Source organism: Enhydra lutris, unplaced genomic scaffold, assembly GCF_002288905.1.
Source record: "Enhydra lutris kenyoni isolate GAN:26980312 unplaced genomic scaffold, ASM228890v2 scaffoldscaffold47, whole genome shotgun sequence".
NCBI lineage: Eukaryota > Metazoa > Chordata > Mammalia > Carnivora > Mustelidae > Enhydra > Enhydra lutris.
In genome coordinates, this window is record NW_019154131.1 from 344,318 (window position 1) to 363,224 (window position 18,907).

An 18,907-nucleotide genomic window follows, 5' to 3' on the forward strand; every position below is an offset into this window, starting at 1 on the left:
GGACTGAGTGTGGGGAGGGGGCGTGGTGGGCTAGGAGGGGCTGTCAGAGCAGAGCCCTAGGAAGCACAACCATGGAAGTGTTGGGGGACAGTGTTTTAGGCAATGAGACAAACTTGGAATGTTTGGGAATAGCAAGAGACTCCTGTGAGGGAGGTTGGAAGGAAGCGAGCAAGGAGGGGAGCCCTTGGAGTGTGGTGGAAGCCCTGGTGGCCAGAAAGAAGGGGCAGCTGCTCCTCATTCCTGTGGCCTCAGACAGCAAATGCTTGTTCTGCCTGGCAGAAAACAATCCTCTTTTTTTTTTTTTAAAGTTTTCTTTCTTTCTTTTTTTTTTTTTTTTTTTTTTTTTTTTTTTTCATTTATTTGAGAGAGCAAGAGAGAGCCTGAGTGGTGGGGAGGTGCAAAGGAAGAAAGGGGGTGGGAAGCAGACTCTCCGCTGAGCAAGTATCCAGATGCACTGCAGGATGCTGCAATCATGTCCTGAGCCAAAGGCAGATGCTTAACCAGCTGAGCCACCCAAGCGCCCCAGCAGAAAATAACCCTGCTTGATGACGGATTCTTATAGCCCATAACCGTAAGAGATCAGTTTTCTGGCCAAGAGATTTTTTCCCCTTCTTCTTAAAACTCCCCAGTTCTGAGGCTCCTGGGTGGCTCAGTCGGTTGAGCATCCAACTCTTGATTTTTGGCTCAGGTCTGGATCTCAGGGTCGTGAGATTAAGCCCCACATCAGCTCCATCCTCAGCAGGGAGTCGGCTTGTCCCTCTGCCCCTCCCCCCTGCTCACACTGTCTCTCTCTCTCTAATAAATAAATAAATCTTAAAAAAAACAAAGCTCAAACTCCCCAGTTCTGTCAGCTGTGAGATGTGTTTCTGAGGCCTGGGGAAATGTGTGACTTTGGGCCATTCCACCTCCTCTTTTCAAGCACGTCTCGGGTTTCTTTCCATAGGCTGGATTTTCTAGCATTGGCAGGTGCCATCTCCGCCATCTCCGGCTCTCCCGTTGAGAGGCCAGGTGCTCACCATTACTGCATCGGGGAGAGAGGTTAAAACTGCTTCATGTCTCCCACCAAGCAGCTTGTGCTGACTGGTCAGGCCACAAGGGCCCTAGGATGCGTTTCCTGGGCAAGACCTCTGGTGGACGGTAGGAGAGCAGGCACCAGGGTCCTTGCAAAGGCAGTGGGCTGGGTGTCCAGAGCCCTGGGTTCAAATATCCAAGTTGTTGCCCACAGAGCCATGCAGTCTTGGGCACACTGTGTGATGGTGCCTTGTCTCTGTTTCCTAGTCACTGTGTGAGTGGTTCTTACTGGGCCTGAACAAGACAGCGAAGGGCTGAGCATAGGCTGCTGAGGTTGGAAAATCCTAAAAATGGACAGGAGGCCAAAGTGCTGACGGGTCCCTTTGCTTTCCCTGCAGGTCCTGGAGGAGGGTGGCTGCCCGACTGCCACAACATCGTCCCTTGTGTCTGTGTGCTCAGGCCTGCGTCTCTTGTGCAGCATTGATGACGGCACTGGCTTTGCGGGTCCCGAGCAGCTCATCGCCCTGTGGGCCCAGGAGGGAATTCCGAATGGCAGGGAGATCTTGCAGGTCTGGAACTGGTCTCTTCAGAGCTGCCCCTGGGAGAACATCCGGGGGGACCTTGGGGCCCTCTGCACACAGAGGAGGCCGGACAGAGTGTCCCAGACACATAGGCCCTTAACTCTCTGCAGAGAACCCCATGTAGGAAAGGCCTGTTGGAATCACTTTCTTCTGTATTTTTTGCTATTAAAATATAGGAGATTTTGGGATGCCTGGGTGGCCTGGTCGGTTAAGTGTCTGCCTTCGGGTGGGGTCATGATTCCAGGGTCCTGGGATTGAGTCCTGCCTCTGGATCTCTACTTGGTGGGAAGCCTGCTTCTCTCTCTGTCGGCTGCTCCCTCTGCTTGTGCGTGTGCTCTCTCTCTCTTTCTCTGACAAATAAATGAAAATCTTTAAAATATAGGAGATTTTTAATTTAAAAAGATAATAAATAAGCAGAAAAACAACAGTCTGAAACAAATCCATTTGAAAATAGGTTTTAGTATACTGACATTCCCTTCAGTGCATTGTTAACCTTGGAGATGTTCTGCTTGCCTGGATGAGGGAGTCAGTCCCAGACAAGGGAAGGAAATTTCCTTCCTTGTGGTAGAGACTCTTACTGGATGTCACAGTCCCAGTAGTCTGAGTGTTTCCATTTGTTGAGGACAAGCTCTGTAGTGAACCTGAATTCTGTCAGAGCTGCCTGCCAGCCTGGGCAAGCTCTTCTCCCCACAGACCCCAGCTTGCCCAGACCCTCCCTCCACTGGGTGAGGCATGGAGAGGTGTGCTGCCTGGCTGTCCTCAGCGGGGGCCAGTCTGACTTCCCCCAGGAGCTTAGGGCCAGACCTTTGGGGTTTGGAGGGAGCCTGCTCTGGGAGCGGGACAAGGGTGAGGGAAGAACACACTGTGTGGAAGTGTATTGGTAAGCTAGACTGATGATCTTCATTTCTGAATTTGTTGTAAAAAAAAAAAAAAAAAAAGTGTCAACTGTAGAGAAAATTTAAAGAAAAATAGTAAAGCCTGATCCCCTTTGCTCCCACTCTGCAGGAGGAGCAACCTAACAGCTTAATGGGAGTACTATAGAGCCCTTCCCCAACACAGAGAAGAAATACGTATTTTAGATATTCCAGCTTTAAAATTTTTTTTGCAAAATCTGTATACCATATACTTGTTAATTTATGTTACCTTTTCTCTGTTGTTGTACATGTAGATTTTTTTTCTGTTTTAAATCTTGGCATTTAAAATGTATATGTATCTTCCTGTTTCTATGCTGGTATTTCTTTGTAGGCCAGATTCCTGAAGCTATGAGTTTTAACTCTTGATAGGTTTCATCAGATTACCTCTCAAAATGTGCCTATTAACACAAACTAACACTACATGGAGGAGTCGAGCAACAGCCTCTAAGACAGGCCTCCTGACACCTTGAGCCAGTCCCTCCTGGACCTCAACTCAGCCATTGCTGAATGTGACCACCCAGCAGCCTGGGTGGAGCCTGAACAGCCAGGACAGGCCTGGGCACCTGGCCCTTGGAACTGTTCTGAGAGCCACAGGCCAAGCCCAGGTCACCAGATTGGCCGCTAGGGAGGGTAGAGAGCAAAGGAATTCATGGTTTGGGGATTCTCCCTGAAACTATGTTCTGATTCCCTGTCATTTGGAGGTGGGTCAGCTGCCATCATAACCTGACAGATGGTGAATCTCAAATTTGCCTCTGACATTTCATAACTTAACATTTTTGTTGCTTTCCTGCTATCACAGAGTATTTCCAGTTCTTTAGCAATTTATAATTTACCAGTTGCATTCTAAGTTTGCTTTCATTATGTTGAAAGGCTACGATGTTTACTGAACTCTCAGCACTTGGCACCAAGCAAGGACCTGTGAAGTTTGTGATGTTATTTACTCCTCATGCAGCCTGGAAGGTGTTTCTGTCTCATGTGACAGATGGGGTGGCTGCCTGTGCACCAGTAAGTGGGACAGGTGGTCCAGGTCCTGGCATGCCGAGTCAGGCCCCTTCCTGCCCGCAGCACTCTCAGAAACTGCTTACCTGTGACGTTGGTGGTCAAGACCACAGGCTGCTGCCTAAGGAAGCACCCAGCTGAGTGAGCCCTCAACCTGGACTTGTTGGTGTCATGTACCCAGCTTCTCAAGACGCCTGGCCATTTCAGGGCACTTCCTGGCCAGGCCCTCAGGGATGCTCTGTGAGGAGGCCTGGGATTGGTTATCTGTCCCTCCTCAACAAATCACCATTGAATTACACCTTCACACACGATGACTGTTCTTATACAGAACAGCTTCTGTGGGTCAGGAATTTGGGAATTAGTGGGTAGTTCTAGCCCAGGGTCTCCCCTGAGGTTGGTCAGAGGCCTTGTGAGAGCCTGACTGGGGCCGAGCTGCTTCTTCCAAGTTGGCAGATTGATACTTGCTGTAGGTGGGAGGGCCTCCTTTCTTGCACAGGGCCCCTTCCTCTGACTGCTTGAGCGTCCTCACACCTGGGCAGCAGCTTCCCTGGAGCACCATCTCAGAGAGGGTGGGGAGGAGGCAATGTGTCTGCCACACCCCAGCCTTAGAAGCTGTATGCTGTCACCTCCTCAGTACTCTGTGGGTCACCTGGGCTGGCCCTGCTCGGTGTGGAAGGAGAGGCCCTGGGAGTGGATACCAGAAGGCGAGGGGCACGGGGCTGTCTTGGAGACCGGTTTCTACCCATCCCTTGTGGGTTTTGATGACTCCTTTCTCCTTGACCAGGAAGCTGTTGCTGTGACCTGTCATGTTTTTGCCTTCTGTCATTTCTCTTCAGAAGTGCTTTGGGAGGTGGGGGAGCAGTGGAAATCAAGAGTCTGTGGTATAAGTTAAAGGGAGCATGCCTCATTCCCACGTGTGATCTGGGAATGCGGTGGCTCTTTATCTACAGGCCCTGACGTGGTGCCTGCCTCTGGACTTGGACGTGACTGATTTTTTGACGTCATAGAAAGAAGCAGGGGTCAAGAACACTCAAGACGAGAAAAGCAAATGCAGCAAGTGTTATTAGTTGTGCAGAGGGGTTTACGGGTATGGTTTATTATTCCTGTGGTACAATACATGTAAATTGTTTTATTCTCTTATTTTCAGAACCCTGAGGGGAAAAGAGTGCTCCACTCTTTGTGGTGCTGGGCCATGGCTCGTCTGTCAGATCATTTTTCCACCCACCCGTACACACATTTCACAGAGATTCTATTAGCTTGAAATGATAACAACTCAACTCCAACTGGCTTAAGCAGAGTGGACGTTAGGGGCTCACCTGGACAGGCACTCGGGAGAAGGCGTCCCAGGGGTGTTGTCAGGGATCTCTGCACACTCCTCTGCTTGCTTCTCAGTGGCACTGAGCTCAGGTCAGGTCTCCTCATACAGCTCCCAGGGCCAGCAGGGTCCACACAGCAAGTTATTTCACAGGGAGAAAGGCGTCTCCCCTGGTCTCCTGTCAAGCCCCATGATGTCCTCTGCTTGGGACATCCATCTTCTGTGTCAGTTACTTTTTTAGGATGAGGGTCTCTGTCCAGCCTGGAGCACATCCACATCCATAAGATGAGTGGTATAGAGGCAGAGACTACACATAGAAAAGTTGGCAGGTACTGCCTATAGGACAGTGTGGATCTGGGCCCTGCCTCCTCTTAGGAAAGCCAGGAGGTGTTTGGAGAAGCCACACATCCTTTCCTGCCCAACAGACTTTGCTATTTCCAGAGTCTCGACTTCAGTGTGGACGAGAAGGTGAACCTTTTGGAGCTGACCTGGGCCCTTGAGAACGAGCTTATGATGGTTGGTGGTGCCACTCAGCAGGCAGCCTTGGCCTGCTACCGCCAGGAGCTAACCTTCCGCCAGTAAGAGCTCAGTGTGTTGGGGTTGGGGGGGTGGGCACAGCTAGCCAGCCTGCTGAGTGGTGGGAAGTCCCGGGAAATGGGCATTCTGCCCTTGTCTACCCCAAGCCAGTCCCAGGGGCCAGGGAGCTCGACACCACCTTTTCCACTGGCTCTCCTTTAGTGGGCATTTTGGGAGGACAGGGAAAGAGCTGAGTGCTCCCTATGCCTTGAGTGACATCCCTGTGTGTGGCCTGTGGGGGCCTTGCTGATTGGGTTTTTACAGCCACAGAATTTCAGAGTCACTGGCCTGTCTTCACACTTAGAAACTGATGTCGAGGTCCTCCCTTAGCCCCTGTTAGCAAGGTTCCAAAGGGGGCATTTGAACATGATGCTCATCCTGCTGACACTGGAGCTCTTGGATGCAGAGGCTAAAATCCTCCAGCCGGCAGGGATGTGTTCCAAGAGCACGCAGAGGGCTCCTGAGCTGGGGCGGTTGGCTGGGGAAGAGAACAAAGTGTTCCTCAACATGGTCACCAAGAGCAAAGTGAGGGGGGAGGGGCAGAGAAAGAGTTCCATTTTAGTTCAGCTTTCGATTAGCTGAGTATTCAGGCCATCTGTCTGCTCAGCAGATTGGCGTAAAGATCGTTTGTGTTTATTGGTGTTCCAAAGCTGCAGAAAAGAAATCATGATTTCTGTCCTCAAGATTTTGCATCCCGTTAGGAGCTGATGGGTGAGCTTTCTGACCTCAGGCAGCTCTGCAAATAGGACCCCAGAAAGACTCTGCCTTGGGAAGGTAGAGGAAGAAAAGCTCCATGCTCTTCAGGGGGAGAAATGGTCACCAAAATGGCAGGTGTCGGGGAGTGTAGAGCTGCAGGTGTGACCTGCTCTGGGGGACTCAACTGGATGTCAGGCTGCAGGTGTCGGGGTGTGACCAGGCAGGACGATGGGTGGCCAGCCTTCTCCCCCTTCATGTATCTAGTCCCAGATTAGGTGCTGAGGATCCCTGGGAGAGGAGACAGGAGGGGAGGGGGCATGGATAAATTTTCACCTGTTCTGGGCCATCCGAAGGTGTGGCACACTGTAAGGCTCTAGGTTCAGACTTCCTTGGTTCAGAAACATTCTAGAAACCTTCTTGACACATCATTTAGCCTCTCTCTCAGTATGTGCACCTGTAAAAGGGACAGAGTAATTCTGGAAACCAATTTCAGGAGATGGTTGGTGGTGGCAGTGAGGTCAGAGCACAGCACTGCCCACGCTCAGCACCCCGTTAATGCAGCCCCTTTTGTCATTCATGCAGACACAGGGCTTGCTGGACCCAGAGCAGGTGTCCTCATCTCACCCTGTTTCCTTCCTGTGGCAGGGGGCAAGTGGAGCAGATGGCAAAGGAGCGAGACAAGGCGAGGCAGGACCTGGAGAAAGCGGAGAAGAGGAACCTGGAGTTTGTGCAAGAGATGGATGACTGTCACTCTGCCCTAGAGCAGCTCACAGAGAAGAAGATCCAGTAGGTCTTGGGGTCATACCCAAGCCCAGGGTGGCAGCTCCTTAGCAGCTGGGTGGTGATTCTCTAGCGCTGGCCACGGGTGAGTGGTGGATGTGGCATTGCTGCTAGCTGAGGCTGTGGTCATGAACATACTGGAGCTGAGGCCCTCCTGTTTCACCTGAGCCAGTAGAAATCTTGAAGGTGCGCCTCTGGGAATGTCCTTCCTGGAAAGAAGAGGGGTGTATTTAAAAAACAGCCTTGTTCTTTATGCTGTGGGGACATGTGCAGGGGCATCCAGCTATGTGTGCCTGTGGACTGCAGGGAAAATTCCCATTCTCTGCTTTATTAATGGGGTCTGTCCCACTTAACCCGGGTCTTCTGTATGTGCCTGTGGCTGGTGACATGGATGAATGCTTTGAAAGAGGGCTGGTGAATGGTTTGGGAGCCTGATGAAAGGAGCCTGGCATGGTGGGAGAAGCCCAGAGCCTGAAACCTGACCTCAGACGTTATGAGGTACAATGGGTTAAGCAGACTCCTGGTGAGCGGTCTGTTGCACTGGTGGGGCTGGTGGCTGCACAGACCAGAGGGAAGGATTTCTGACCTTTTATGGAGACAAAACCCCCCTCTCTGGTTTATTAACCAAAATGTGAAGAAATCCAGCCTGAAGATCAGCCCCCAGGCTAGGGCAAGCAGAGGAGGGGCTTTTCACCCCACTGCGGGGAACAGTCTGTGCTATGCTTCCCTGGCAGGGCTGAGCTGGTTGTTCACTTTCTGGAAGCTTTTGTCACCTGGAGGTGTCCCCTCAAGGATAGCAAAGGGTGTGCATTGTGGAAAACCAGTGTGCTATACTCAGCTCTCGGTAGTTGTAGTAGTGGGGGCACTGGGAGGCTATGAGCCTCCCACCTCATTCTCCCTCAGCAGCCCTTGCTATGACCCTGGGTGGACGGAGCCCCTGAGATTCCTCAGCTGTGAAGTGGGAATGGTGACAGACTGTGCTCTGGGTGGGAGGCTACCAGTCCTTGTGTTTGAGCCCTCAGTGGGGTTTGGTGCCTGTAGCCACCAGGCACATCTCATGCCTGCGGGTAGCTGAGCACAGGCCTCCTCGAAACGGGTAACTTAAGGAAGAACTCAGGTGGTGTATGTGGCTTCAACGAGCAGGTGTGTGAGAGCCTGTGATAAGCCAGCCATCTGGTTCCTGCATCTCTGGGATGTTGCCTCTCACTGTCTTGTGTGGTTGCATTTGAAGGGAACCCTTTCCTCACCCCAGCCTTGCTGGCAGTGTTTGACATGACCTACATGAAGCTCCCACATGCGTGGCCCTGGGTGGGCAGTGTACAGACATTTTACCTACCCCCATCCATCTTACAGCAGGCTTCTGAGCACCATCCCAAAAAGGCCTACTCCTGCCATGTGTGGGGACTGTCACGGTCACAGTTACAAAGCCCTCGCCTCCATGGCTCACAGTGGGAGGGATTGGAGACATCGAGGGGTGTAGCCTGCTTTCCTGGGGCTCCGAGGTTCACAACGTGGCCATAGTGGATACGGGGGGTGGTTTCATAGCCATACAGGGCCAGTTGATTGTGCCCAACTGAACAGTAAGGGTCGAAGACCAAGAGCCCGTTTCATCTTCAGCAGAGATGCTGGGCGCCTTGCTTTCACTGTGCAGCTGGAGGTCTGTAGGTTGAGGAGCCCCTCAGCCCCCTAGGAGGGAGCTTCTGTTGCAGCCTGGGAAACTGTGATATGTTGTGCTCCTGTTGTGCACTGGGTATCCTGACTCCGCAGCCATAGTTATCCAGATAGGCCATTTTGGCCCCATTTTTCAGCCAAAGAAACTGAGGCTTGTAGCAGTGTAGTAGCATGCCATAATCACACAACCAATGTGGCCTAAAAGTTGAAGCCAGGTCTCCCATCTCCTTGTCATATGCTTTCTCTGAGAAAAGAGAGTGTGAGGCCCTGGTCTGCCTTGTATTCAGAGTGTAAGAAAACAGACCCTTAGGCAGAAGGAGCTCTTCCCAAGCTGAGGTCACCTGGAGTCACATACTGCCATCCTAGGTCAGCACATGAGAGGGCCCCACCGGCTCACCCTCCCATAGGACCCATGCACTAGGGGTTCCAAAGGAGGGTACTGCCTATCCCTACTGGTCTGTGGGGGAGCAGACTCAGAGCTGAGCAGGGCCACCCATCTGAGTCCACAGGCCTTTGGAATCGCAGAGGCCTCAGACAACCTTTCCTTCCTGGGGGTGGCTGGGGAAGGCCAGATGCAGCAGGCTGAGATCCTGGTCTGCTCTCCAGTAGAAGTCCACACCTACCTCTGCCTGGCTTGGAGAAGAGGTGTGCAAGAAGTGGCATCAAGGCTATAGTGTGGAAGAGTGCTTGTGTGTGTGTGTGTGTGTGTGTGTGTGGCTGTGTGAGTATATGGTGTGTATGTATTCCTGCATGAAAGACTCTCACAAGATAATGGGATGTTCAGGAGACCATCAGCAGGGCTTGGTGCCTGTAGCCTGTAAGGATACTTTCATCAAATTTTCAAAAATATTTCTAGTCAAACCTGAGAAAATAAATAAACATGGTCTCACTGTAAGGAGGTGGTAGTAAGGCCATGGAACCCCGGGTGGGGAGACCAGCCATGATACCGTGACTGAGTAGCTGGGTGGACGTGCTGGCTGTGGCCTTGCTGAGCTGCCCTTCCCTCCGTGTGGAACATGGGTGGTGTTTTTCGCAAGGGAGGACTTAGGTAAGAAATAACTGCATATTGTTTCTGCTCCTGTCAGCAATCGACAGTCTGTATTCAGCTGATTCCCTTCTAGCATCCAGCCACAAGCCTCCCCACTGACCACTTCTAACTGAGCAAGTGTCTGTGGGTGAAATTAGAGTCCTTAGCTGGTTGGCTTTTGCAGCTGCTGATGTATGATTTTGCTCACCTGGTGTAGTCTCCTTAGTTCCCTGATCTCACAAAATAGAGTGTGAGGTCATCTTGGGTTTCCACAGAGTGAGCCTCTCTCAGTCACAGCGTGACTGAAGGAACTTTGGAAGAGGACAACAGAGGGATTGCAGACATACTTATTCCCTTCTCGGTGCCTCCCCTGCCTCCTCATGGCCCTTCTAACAGCATGGGTCTGTTGGTAGACTCACCACTGATGTTGGAGGCTTGGAATCTGGCCTGAGCAGGAGAGGGACTGATTCTGGTGCCACTGAGACCTTGGGTCGCAGCCTCCTAGGGACCATGGGGCAAGAGGGGCCCACAGGGGCCTGTCTAGAATCTGGAGCAGCCTGACTCCCACATGATCTTCCCGTCTGCCCTGCACTGCCATGTGCCAACCCTTGGTTAATGTTGTTCAAGGGAGAAAATTCCTTTTTAAAGAATTGTGTCCAAGAGCTAAATGTAAGTTGGTTTTAGATCAGTTTATAACTGAAAATTGATTTGCTTCAGTCATGGCATATTAGGCTTGCTTCTCTCCCAAGCACATGGGAAGAATTTTCTGATATCTTTCCTGGGGTCAGAGAATCACAAACTTGGAAGCCTTATCTGGTCAAGGGGTCCATGAAGGCCCTGTGAGTTTGGATTTTGCCCCAGAGTAATGGAGCATTATCAGGAGTTTTTAGAAATAGCTGTTATGGCTGCATTTGGGTTTTTCTTATTATAAGAGAAATAAGTGATACATGTTCATTATTGAAAAACAAGTAAAAGTAAAAATAAAAGCAGAAATTTCACTCAGAGCTTATCACTCCTGAAGTTTTTTATGTCCTTTACTTCTTTTTTCCACGCACAGAATTATTTACAAAATGGTATCATATCATATATGCTTTCATGATGACTGCAGAGCATCCCGTTATGTGCATCTGCCATATTTTATTTACCCATTTTTCTTTTGTTGGATATTTCTAAAGCTTTTAAAGAATGCAGTGATATGGTCAAATAGGTGTTTTTTAAAACTACCCCAAAGGTTTGTGGAGTGTTACATTAGCTAGATTCATCTTATTGTTTTCCCCTAAGTAATAGCTGCCCTTTCTCCATCTCCTTTCCTGCTGGGTGTTCTTTCCTTAAAGTTCTGAGATGAGAAAGTCTAGACTGTCTGGGGCAGGGGTGGGAGGGACAGTCTGGGGAGAAGGACAAACCCCTGGTGTTCTTTGCTGAATTATTAACATTGCCAAGCCCTCTGCTAAATGAAGTAAGAGTTTTGATCCTCTTCATTCTAGAGAGACTTGGTTTGAGAAATCCTGCTAAGCAATTGTTTCAGTGATAAAACTAAGATTTGGGGACACCTGGGTGGCTTAGTCGGTTGGCGTCTGCCTTTGACTTGCGTCGTGATCTCAGGGTCCTGGGATCGAGCACTGCGTCAGGCTCCCCGCTCAGCGGCAAGTCTGCATCTCTTTGCCCCTCCCCCGTTCTTGTGTTTTCTCTCTCTCTCTCTCTCAAATAAATAAATCTTTAAAAAATAAAAAATAAAATAAAATAAGATTTAGCACTTTTTCTGCTGATATTTCTATCAGTTCTTACAAAAGAGTAAGCAGAAACTGAGGGGGAGAAATGCCTCCTATCTTCCCCTCTGATTGCTTTGGGATTCGCAGTCTGCAGGTTTTATGTTGCCTGGGTCCTGCAAGAGGGGCTTACTTTGGTACACAGCTGGTTATCCAGGCTGCCCTGCTGTGGGAGGTCGCTGAAGGGCAGAGGGCATCAGAGAGGTCTACCCACAGAACGCACTGGCTAGCTTACTCCAGAGGCTCCAGGGACCTGCTGGCCTCCCTTGTCACCTTCCTAGTCCTGGAGGGTGTGGGGACACATCCACCATCAGGCCCAGGGTAGGGGGGCTTTAAAGGAGGACCCCTGCCCTTACAGCATGTGCAGTTTAGCCAAGGCCCAGTGACCCCATCTGTCAAGCAGTAACAATTGAGTCCCAGACAGTGTGGCCAAGTGCTACAGGCAGGAAGGTTCCAGGGAAGAAAGGCCAAGTTGCCCAGGGGATGTCCCCCAAGAGGAGGGGGTCATTACGGGTCTGGGGGTCCCCTTGGGACTCAACATGACATATTGACACATGACTGGGTGTCCTTCACAGACATCTGGAGCAGGGGTACCGGGAAAGGCTGAGCCTCCTGCGATCTGAGGTGGAGAGGGAACGTGAGCTGTTCTGGGAGCAGACCTGCAAGCAGAGGGCCGTGCTGGAGAAGGACCTGGAGCACCTGCGGGCCGAGGAGGCCAGCCTCCGGGAGAAGCTGACCCTGGCCCTGAAGGTAGATGGGGAGCAGTGTTTCCCCAGGTCACCCTGCCCTGAATGACAGTAAGGAGGTCGCCTGAATGTTCATCCTCCCACTCCCCACATTTTCCTAGTCAGGAGCTGGAAACCTCCTAGGAATCTTAAGTTTACATTACCATGGTAGGGAAATGCCTGGGATTTCTAACTGAGTAGCATCAGCTGTGGCCAGAGAGAACACATTTCTCAGCCAAAGCAGTAGGGTCCTGGCTTTTCCACAAGAGGCATTGCCTCTTCCTTCTCTCTGGTCATGGGGGACCTGTAGAGCTCTTACTTTCTGCTCTGGCTCAGGGTGACAGTGGTCAGAGAGGGTCAGCAGCCGCAGCCAGCTTTGCTGCATGCCCTCCCCACCCTGAGACCAGAGTGTCTGTGGGATCAGCAAAATCCCAAAACCTAAAGCTTACCCTGCTGGAGTTCTGGGTGTGTAGCATGAAGCAAATGGGGTTTTCTGGGCTTTGGTAAATGTCCCATGACCCATACCCACCCTACATTTGGTTCTATCCACTGAGCTGTCCCCAGGCCCCATGTCTCCTGGTCCCTCCTGGGCTCCTGCCTTCCTCTCCTAACTCGGAGACAGCCGATTCTTTCCACATCTGCCTGGTCTCTGTCTCCCTGGGGGAGAAGCTGTGTCCTTGCCTGAACTGTGTCCTTACTACTCTTCTCACTGGTTCCCTGTGTCTATGGGCACTGCCTTCTTCCCCCAGGGGACATCTGAGCTGTGAGGGTCCCATTTCCAATCCCTCTTTCAGACAACAGCTCAGAAAGGATTGCCTCCAGCCTCTTCTTGTGTTACTCATAGCCTCCTTGAACATTCAGGGCGGGAAAAGAAGGGGCAGTGGGGAAAGCGACAGGCACTGGTGAGGGGCTCTGTGGTGCTGGTCCCCAGCACAGCCTCCACTGCAGGTGCCAAGGCAGTGAGCACCAGTCATGCTGCATTTGCAGGTTTCTTTCATGATTGTGAGTGCTGCTGAGGGAAAAGTCCCTGATGCAGAGGGGAGACAGGCTGCCCACAGCTCTGTCCTTCACTCCCAAAGTCCAGCAAACTGCTGGCTTGTGTCTTATAGGAAAACAGTCGATTACAGAAGGAGATTATTGAAGTTGTGGAAAAGCTTTCGGAATCAGAGAAGCTGGTCTTGAAACTTCAGAATGACCTGGAGTTTGTGTTGAAGGACAAGGCAAGTCCCTTTGCTGATTCTGAGTTTCTGGGTTCTGCGTAAAAATTGTCAGGGACTTGAAAAAGAATACATAGGTGAGTGAATTCAGTTATTTCCCACTACAATGCTAGAATGGAGAGAAAAGCAGCAGGGTAACTCTCCTTCTGTGTTCTTCCTTTTTGTGCCAGTGCCAGGGTACTTGTACACTAGCGACGCTATGCCTGCTGGACATTTAATGACAGTGCCATCTGCACAGACCCTCATGATGGGTTCTCAGTGGTGAGGGACACAGAGGAGAGCTCCATGCCCATCATGAGATGTCTCCCTCTGGCCCTGCCCATCACTTTGAGTAAAGGAGGGAAGGAGAGGTGCTGCATGAGGGTGTCCCAGGCATCTGAGGCAGGAATGCACCCCAGGCTCCAGCTGGGAGTAGGACCACCTTCCATGAACTCAGAGCCTCCTTTTGCCTTGAGGTCTTTTAAAAGAGAGGAGGGAGGAGGAAGAGGGATGGAAGATTGTACCTAGAGATGCTGAGCCTATTGGGAGGAGCACGAGAGGGTAATAACACACATTCTACCTGGCCTAAGGTCCTGTCTGTCATTTTCCTGTGTGGGTCTGACTTTTAGCTGGAACCACAGAGCACAGAGCTCCTGGCCCAGGAGGAGCGGTTCGCGGAGGTCCTAAAGGAGTATGAGTGCAAGTGCCGGGTACGTGCCCCGCCCAGCCCCCTTTGCCAACTTGAGCCATCACATTGCCTTTGTCTTGTACTGGGGCCATTGCTCTTGTCTTTGGTGCATGGAGCTCTCATGCACCCCTGCCCCACACCCTCTCCCTTCACCCAGCCCACTTTGCAGCAAGAGTGATGGTGCTGGGGAAGGTACTAAGAGCTTGGCCCTCTAGAGATCTCCTGGTGCCAGAAGGCCACATAGCCCTCCTTAGCCATGCCTGCTAAGAGCGGGTGTGGAACTCATGGGATGGGTGGGTGGTACAGGTCATCAGGGTCTGACTGGTTTAGATCTGGATGGTGGTATGCACGTCTTGTCATTCATGGCGGGCCACATTCCTGGCCTCCACATGAAGGGTAGTCCAGCATGTCTTGGCAGGAGCATCCTTGCATGTGCAGAGCAGGTGGAGCCTCTGATCTCAGCCTGTATTCTACAGACAGGGCCCCCAAGTCTCGTGTTCCATAAAGAGGGGGGACCCAACTTGCCTACACAGTGCCCGTGCTCAGCCCCATGGGGCGGGCCAAGGGTGCGAGACTGGCACCAGTTCTGAAGGCACCATGCAGGTAGCCACACCTCGGGGGGCCATCCGTTCAGTTAGAGACACCACAGAGCAGGGCAGAGGTGATGAACAGTGTCATTGGTGCTGAAACATACCACCACCCTGTGACACTCTTAAAATTATCCAGGATCCCAACAGCTAAAACATTATTGTATGATCTTAAGGGTCTATTACCAATTCACTTCTTAATGATTTCCCTCCAAAGTAAAGTCAGAATTGACTTTGTTCCTGCTGCATGTTGCTTTGGCAACACCAGAGGATAAAGGTGAGCATGCGTGCTGTTCAGGAGTGTGATATAACCTACTGCTTTCTGCCCTGTGCTCTTTCCTCCACTCCCAACCCCGAATACTAGGGTGCCCTTCCGGAAATTCCTGTGTGTGTGGTCGGCTGTGGCACCCTCCTCCTGACCCTCCCCCGGGCGTGTGCTGGATTGGGTTGGGGTGTGTCCTGATGGTTGGGGTGCAGTGACATGTCATGTTTCCTCCCTCCTTTTAAGCTTGTTGCCTTGATTTAGAGCCTGTAACTAACTCAACTAATATGCTACTTTAGTGCCCTGGATCTTTCTAACAGGCATAAACCCCATCTTTCTCTCACAGAACTCTGTTACTCAAAGAACTGTTACTCACTTCACTTCTGCTTCTTGAAATTTGACTTTTTGAAACATCAGAAATATAGTACATGTTAGTGTTAGTTAATCTATTTATTTAGAAATTGGTCTTTTCATTCTTTGACTATTTTTGCTGTTTCAAACTTACATTTAGAGCATTAAAAAAGAACCTTTTTATTGGAAAATAATTTCTAATACATGAAGTTACAAAAGTAGAAACAGTGGCAAGGGCACCTGGATACCCTTTGCCCACATTCCCCTGTTGTTTACATCTTACTCTGTGTGCACATTGTATACTTGTTTGCTGTGTGTGGATGTGCATACACAGGGATTTTCTGAACATCTGGGAGGGACTGACATGCACCATGGGGCCACTCTACCCTTCAGCAGGTCGGTGCGCTTTTCTGACCGGGCTTAGTCCTACTACCTTGCGGAGGGGTGTGCAGATGCCCCAGAGTTGATTGTTAAGAGTTCATGAGTTTTGGCAGCTTCTTGTTACACTTTGGAAAGCTTGAAATCAGCTCTGGTGGGAGTTACTTACACCACAGAAATGTGCCAAAGCCAGAAGTCTGGGCTTTTCTTCCTTAAGACCCAGCTTCCCATTCCACCTAACTGTGGCACACTTAGTAACTTTCTGATTCCCGCTGATACAATATCTTAACCTGCTAGTCATATTTCTGTTCTGTTAGTTAATCTAACAGTGTCCTTTAGACCTTTCCCCTGTAGGACCGGATCCCGCGGAGGGTCACATGCTGACTTTGGTTGTCATGAAACATTCCATCTCAGGCCATTCAGGCTGCTGTAACAAAGACGACACAGGCTGGGGGGCTTATAAACAAGAGATTCTGTTCCCATAGTTCTCAGCCCCAAGTGGTGAGTTACAGAGACTACCCCAGTGGAGCTGCCTCGTGAGATCACTCTATTTGTACTGACAGGGAGATTGCAGGAGTCATTAAAACCCAGGGAACAAGGGAAAGCAGGCTCCTTTTAGTAGAGTTTGGGATGAATATTCAGAGGGGATTTTCACATTATAATGAGGCTGAGGGAACTGTGGGTCACTTCTGGCACTTTCTGCTTCATCTGTAGTCCAGCCTCTTCAAATGCTTTTTCCTTTCTAGCAGTTAGTTTGTTTTTAAAAGGTGAGATTGACAGCTAGGCAGAAGGCTTAAGGAGTTTAGTTCCTAAAAAGTAAGATGAACAGTTAGGCAGAAGCTTTTGCTAGAAATTTCCTGAGCCCTGGGGGTGGAGGTGGGGGGCTCAGGCCAGCCGGGTATCTGGTGACAGCCCTTTTCCTGGGACAGACAGAAAGCTGCCTTCAAGGGAGCTCTAGGGTCTCTAACAGGAGGGCACTGATCTGCTTCATGAGGCTCCACCCTCACGACCCGATTAAAGGTCCCATCGGGTCCGCCTTCAAAACCTTCACCTTGGGTGTGAAGATAACCTGGAATTGGGGGTGGGGAGAGGGCACATCCAGCCTACAGGGCTTTCCTCCAGCTTTTGTCTCTGACATGGGTATTTTTAAAGTGATATTTTAAAATATTCTTACTTTGTGTTTTTCTGATATTTCCTTTGGATTAAATTGAGATTATGTGTTCTCAGGGGGACGCATCAGTGACGTTAATTTTTGATCACCTGGTTAAGGTGTTGCCTAATTTCCCCACTGTATAATTACTGTTTGTTTGTTTTTTTCTCCCATGCAACTAAATGAGCAGTCAGTGGGGAGACACATAAAGACCACATAAACATCCTGCTCTTCATCAGAATTTTCCCTGGGTTTAGTCTCTGCTTCAGTCTTTACCATGATGGTTGCCAAAGGATGATTTCCCAAGCCCAGCACCCAACTCCACACCTATAAGTTGACCCTTGGAATTCTCCCATGAGCCAGAGGAGTCCTGCTACTCTGCTGTTTTTGCTGCTAGAGCATCACAGTCAGTCTCCAGATGTGGAGACTTTCAGCCTTCCCCACAGGGCATCTCCCAGCCTTTCCAAAGTCACTGCTCAGTGTTTCCCTGTATTTTGTGACCAGGATATTTGTTAGCAAGGAAACCATGCTTTCCCTTGTTGCCAAATCTTCTTCCTACTTAACTATCATTTCAGCTTCTTGTCATTTCCTTCAACTCTGAGTCTCCATTTTCTCAGTGAGGCTGCCTTTGTTAAAGGGGAGTGTTAAGTGTTAATCAGAGTTCTCTGTTGTTTCATGTTTCTGCTGTTGCCTTGGGTGGACACTGTAATGGAGGAGCATGTCCTTGATCAGAAACCCCAAATGTAGATTTTCCCTCTCTGCATTTCCACACTGTTACCCATGGAATGCTTGTGTGTCCCCAGATTCATATGTTACAGCCTATTCCTGCAGTGTGACGGCCTTAGGAGGTACCGAGTCTTTGGGAGGTGATTAGGTGAAATGTATTAGTGCTTTATATAAGGGATATAGAGAATATCCCTTATATAAGGGATCCCAGAGAGCTCCGCCATCTGTTCCACCATAAGGACACAGGAAAAGATGGCCATCTATGAACTGGGAGGCCCTCACCAGACCTTAAATCTGTCGGCACCTTGATCATGGACTCTAACCTCCGGAACTACGAGAACTAAATTTCTGTTCTTGATAATCCCTGTCTGTGGTATTTTGTTATAGCAGCAGAAATGGACTGAGACACACACCAGCCCTTACCAAGGTCCCCACCATTGCCCATCCCTGAGTGGTTTTTCATCCCCCCCATTATGTGTGTGCTTACCTGGGCCTCGCTTGTAGCTCCAGCCAGCCTGCTGGCACCCTCTTCTTCTCCGATGCTTCCCAGTGCTGCCGTTGAAGTCCCACCCTCCCCTCAGACCCTTAGTACTGCAGGATTCTGGAAATGGGCTTGTTGCCATTCCTGGCTGGTGTAGTTGCACCTTTGGCACCCATAGGCACCCCAAGTAAGTGTGAGTCCCTGTGGAATTAGACATGTGCCTGGCTCCCCAGCCCCACCAGACACCCCTTGTGTAGAGTTGGGGGCCATGGCTGGTGCCTAGGCTGGTGCATGTCACCCTCATCAGTTAGAAGTGGCCACGCTCCCTGCTGTGTCCTCAGAGCAGAGACGTCTATCCCCAGCATAGCACATAAGAGAATCTGCTTTCTGGCACTGCTGAATTTCTGGGATGTGTGTGTATTTTCAAAATTTCCAATACAAGGTACACATATAATTTTAAGTTTTCCGATAGGCACATTAAAAAAATGTAAAAAGTAATAGGTGACATCAATTTTAATATTTTATTTAATTCAGTATATCTACAATGTTACCATTAAATCCTTCTTTTAGAATCCAGTCTTTGAAATTCGGTGTAGATTTTAGGCTGCAGCACACTTCCATTCAGACTCACCACACCTGAGATGCTCGGTGGCCTGTGTGGTGAGTGCTGCTTTCTTAGACATCCCAGGGCTGGAGCAGCAGTGACCACAGGCTATGTCAGGAACCAGGGGGTGCTTGCTCTGCTTTGCACACTTGTCCCAAAGCTCTAACTTTCTGCCCTGCCCTTCCCCCCACCCGAGACAGAACTACTTCCTCCATGGGGAAACTTGCATATTTGTCTAGGAGATTCTGAATGAGGTACAATGACCCTCTGTGAATCTGTGCTTCTGATAAAATCTGTGCAGAGCCTGTCACTTCTCCCACCACCTAGAACTGCCACTGAGAGGCTCCTTCTCCAGGGGAGATGCAGTCACAGGCCAGGCGCTGGCCTTTAGGAACAGTTTTGGGAAGATGATGTTTATTCAAT

General features: G+C 50.2%; 1 protein-coding gene across 3 annotated transcripts in view; it reads left to right on the forward strand.

The window, feature by feature from the left end:
* Positions 1-18,907, forward strand: part of LOC111156595 (ninein like) — a 143,355-nt gene that overhangs the window by 85,832 nt on the left and 38,616 nt on the right. For all 3 annotated transcript variants that reach the window (XM_022517580.1, XM_022517582.1, XM_022517583.1), the window contains exons 8-13: positions 1,410-1,580; positions 5,262-5,398; positions 6,738-6,878; positions 11,912-12,086; positions 13,171-13,281; positions 13,887-13,967. In XM_022517580.1, the coding sequence (XP_022373288.1) occupies positions 1,410-1,580; positions 5,262-5,398; positions 6,738-6,878; positions 11,912-12,086; positions 13,171-13,281; positions 13,887-13,967 (816 nt within the window). The remainder of the gene's footprint in view (positions 1-1,409; positions 1,581-5,261; positions 5,399-6,737; positions 6,879-11,911; positions 12,087-13,170; positions 13,282-13,886; positions 13,968-18,907) is intronic.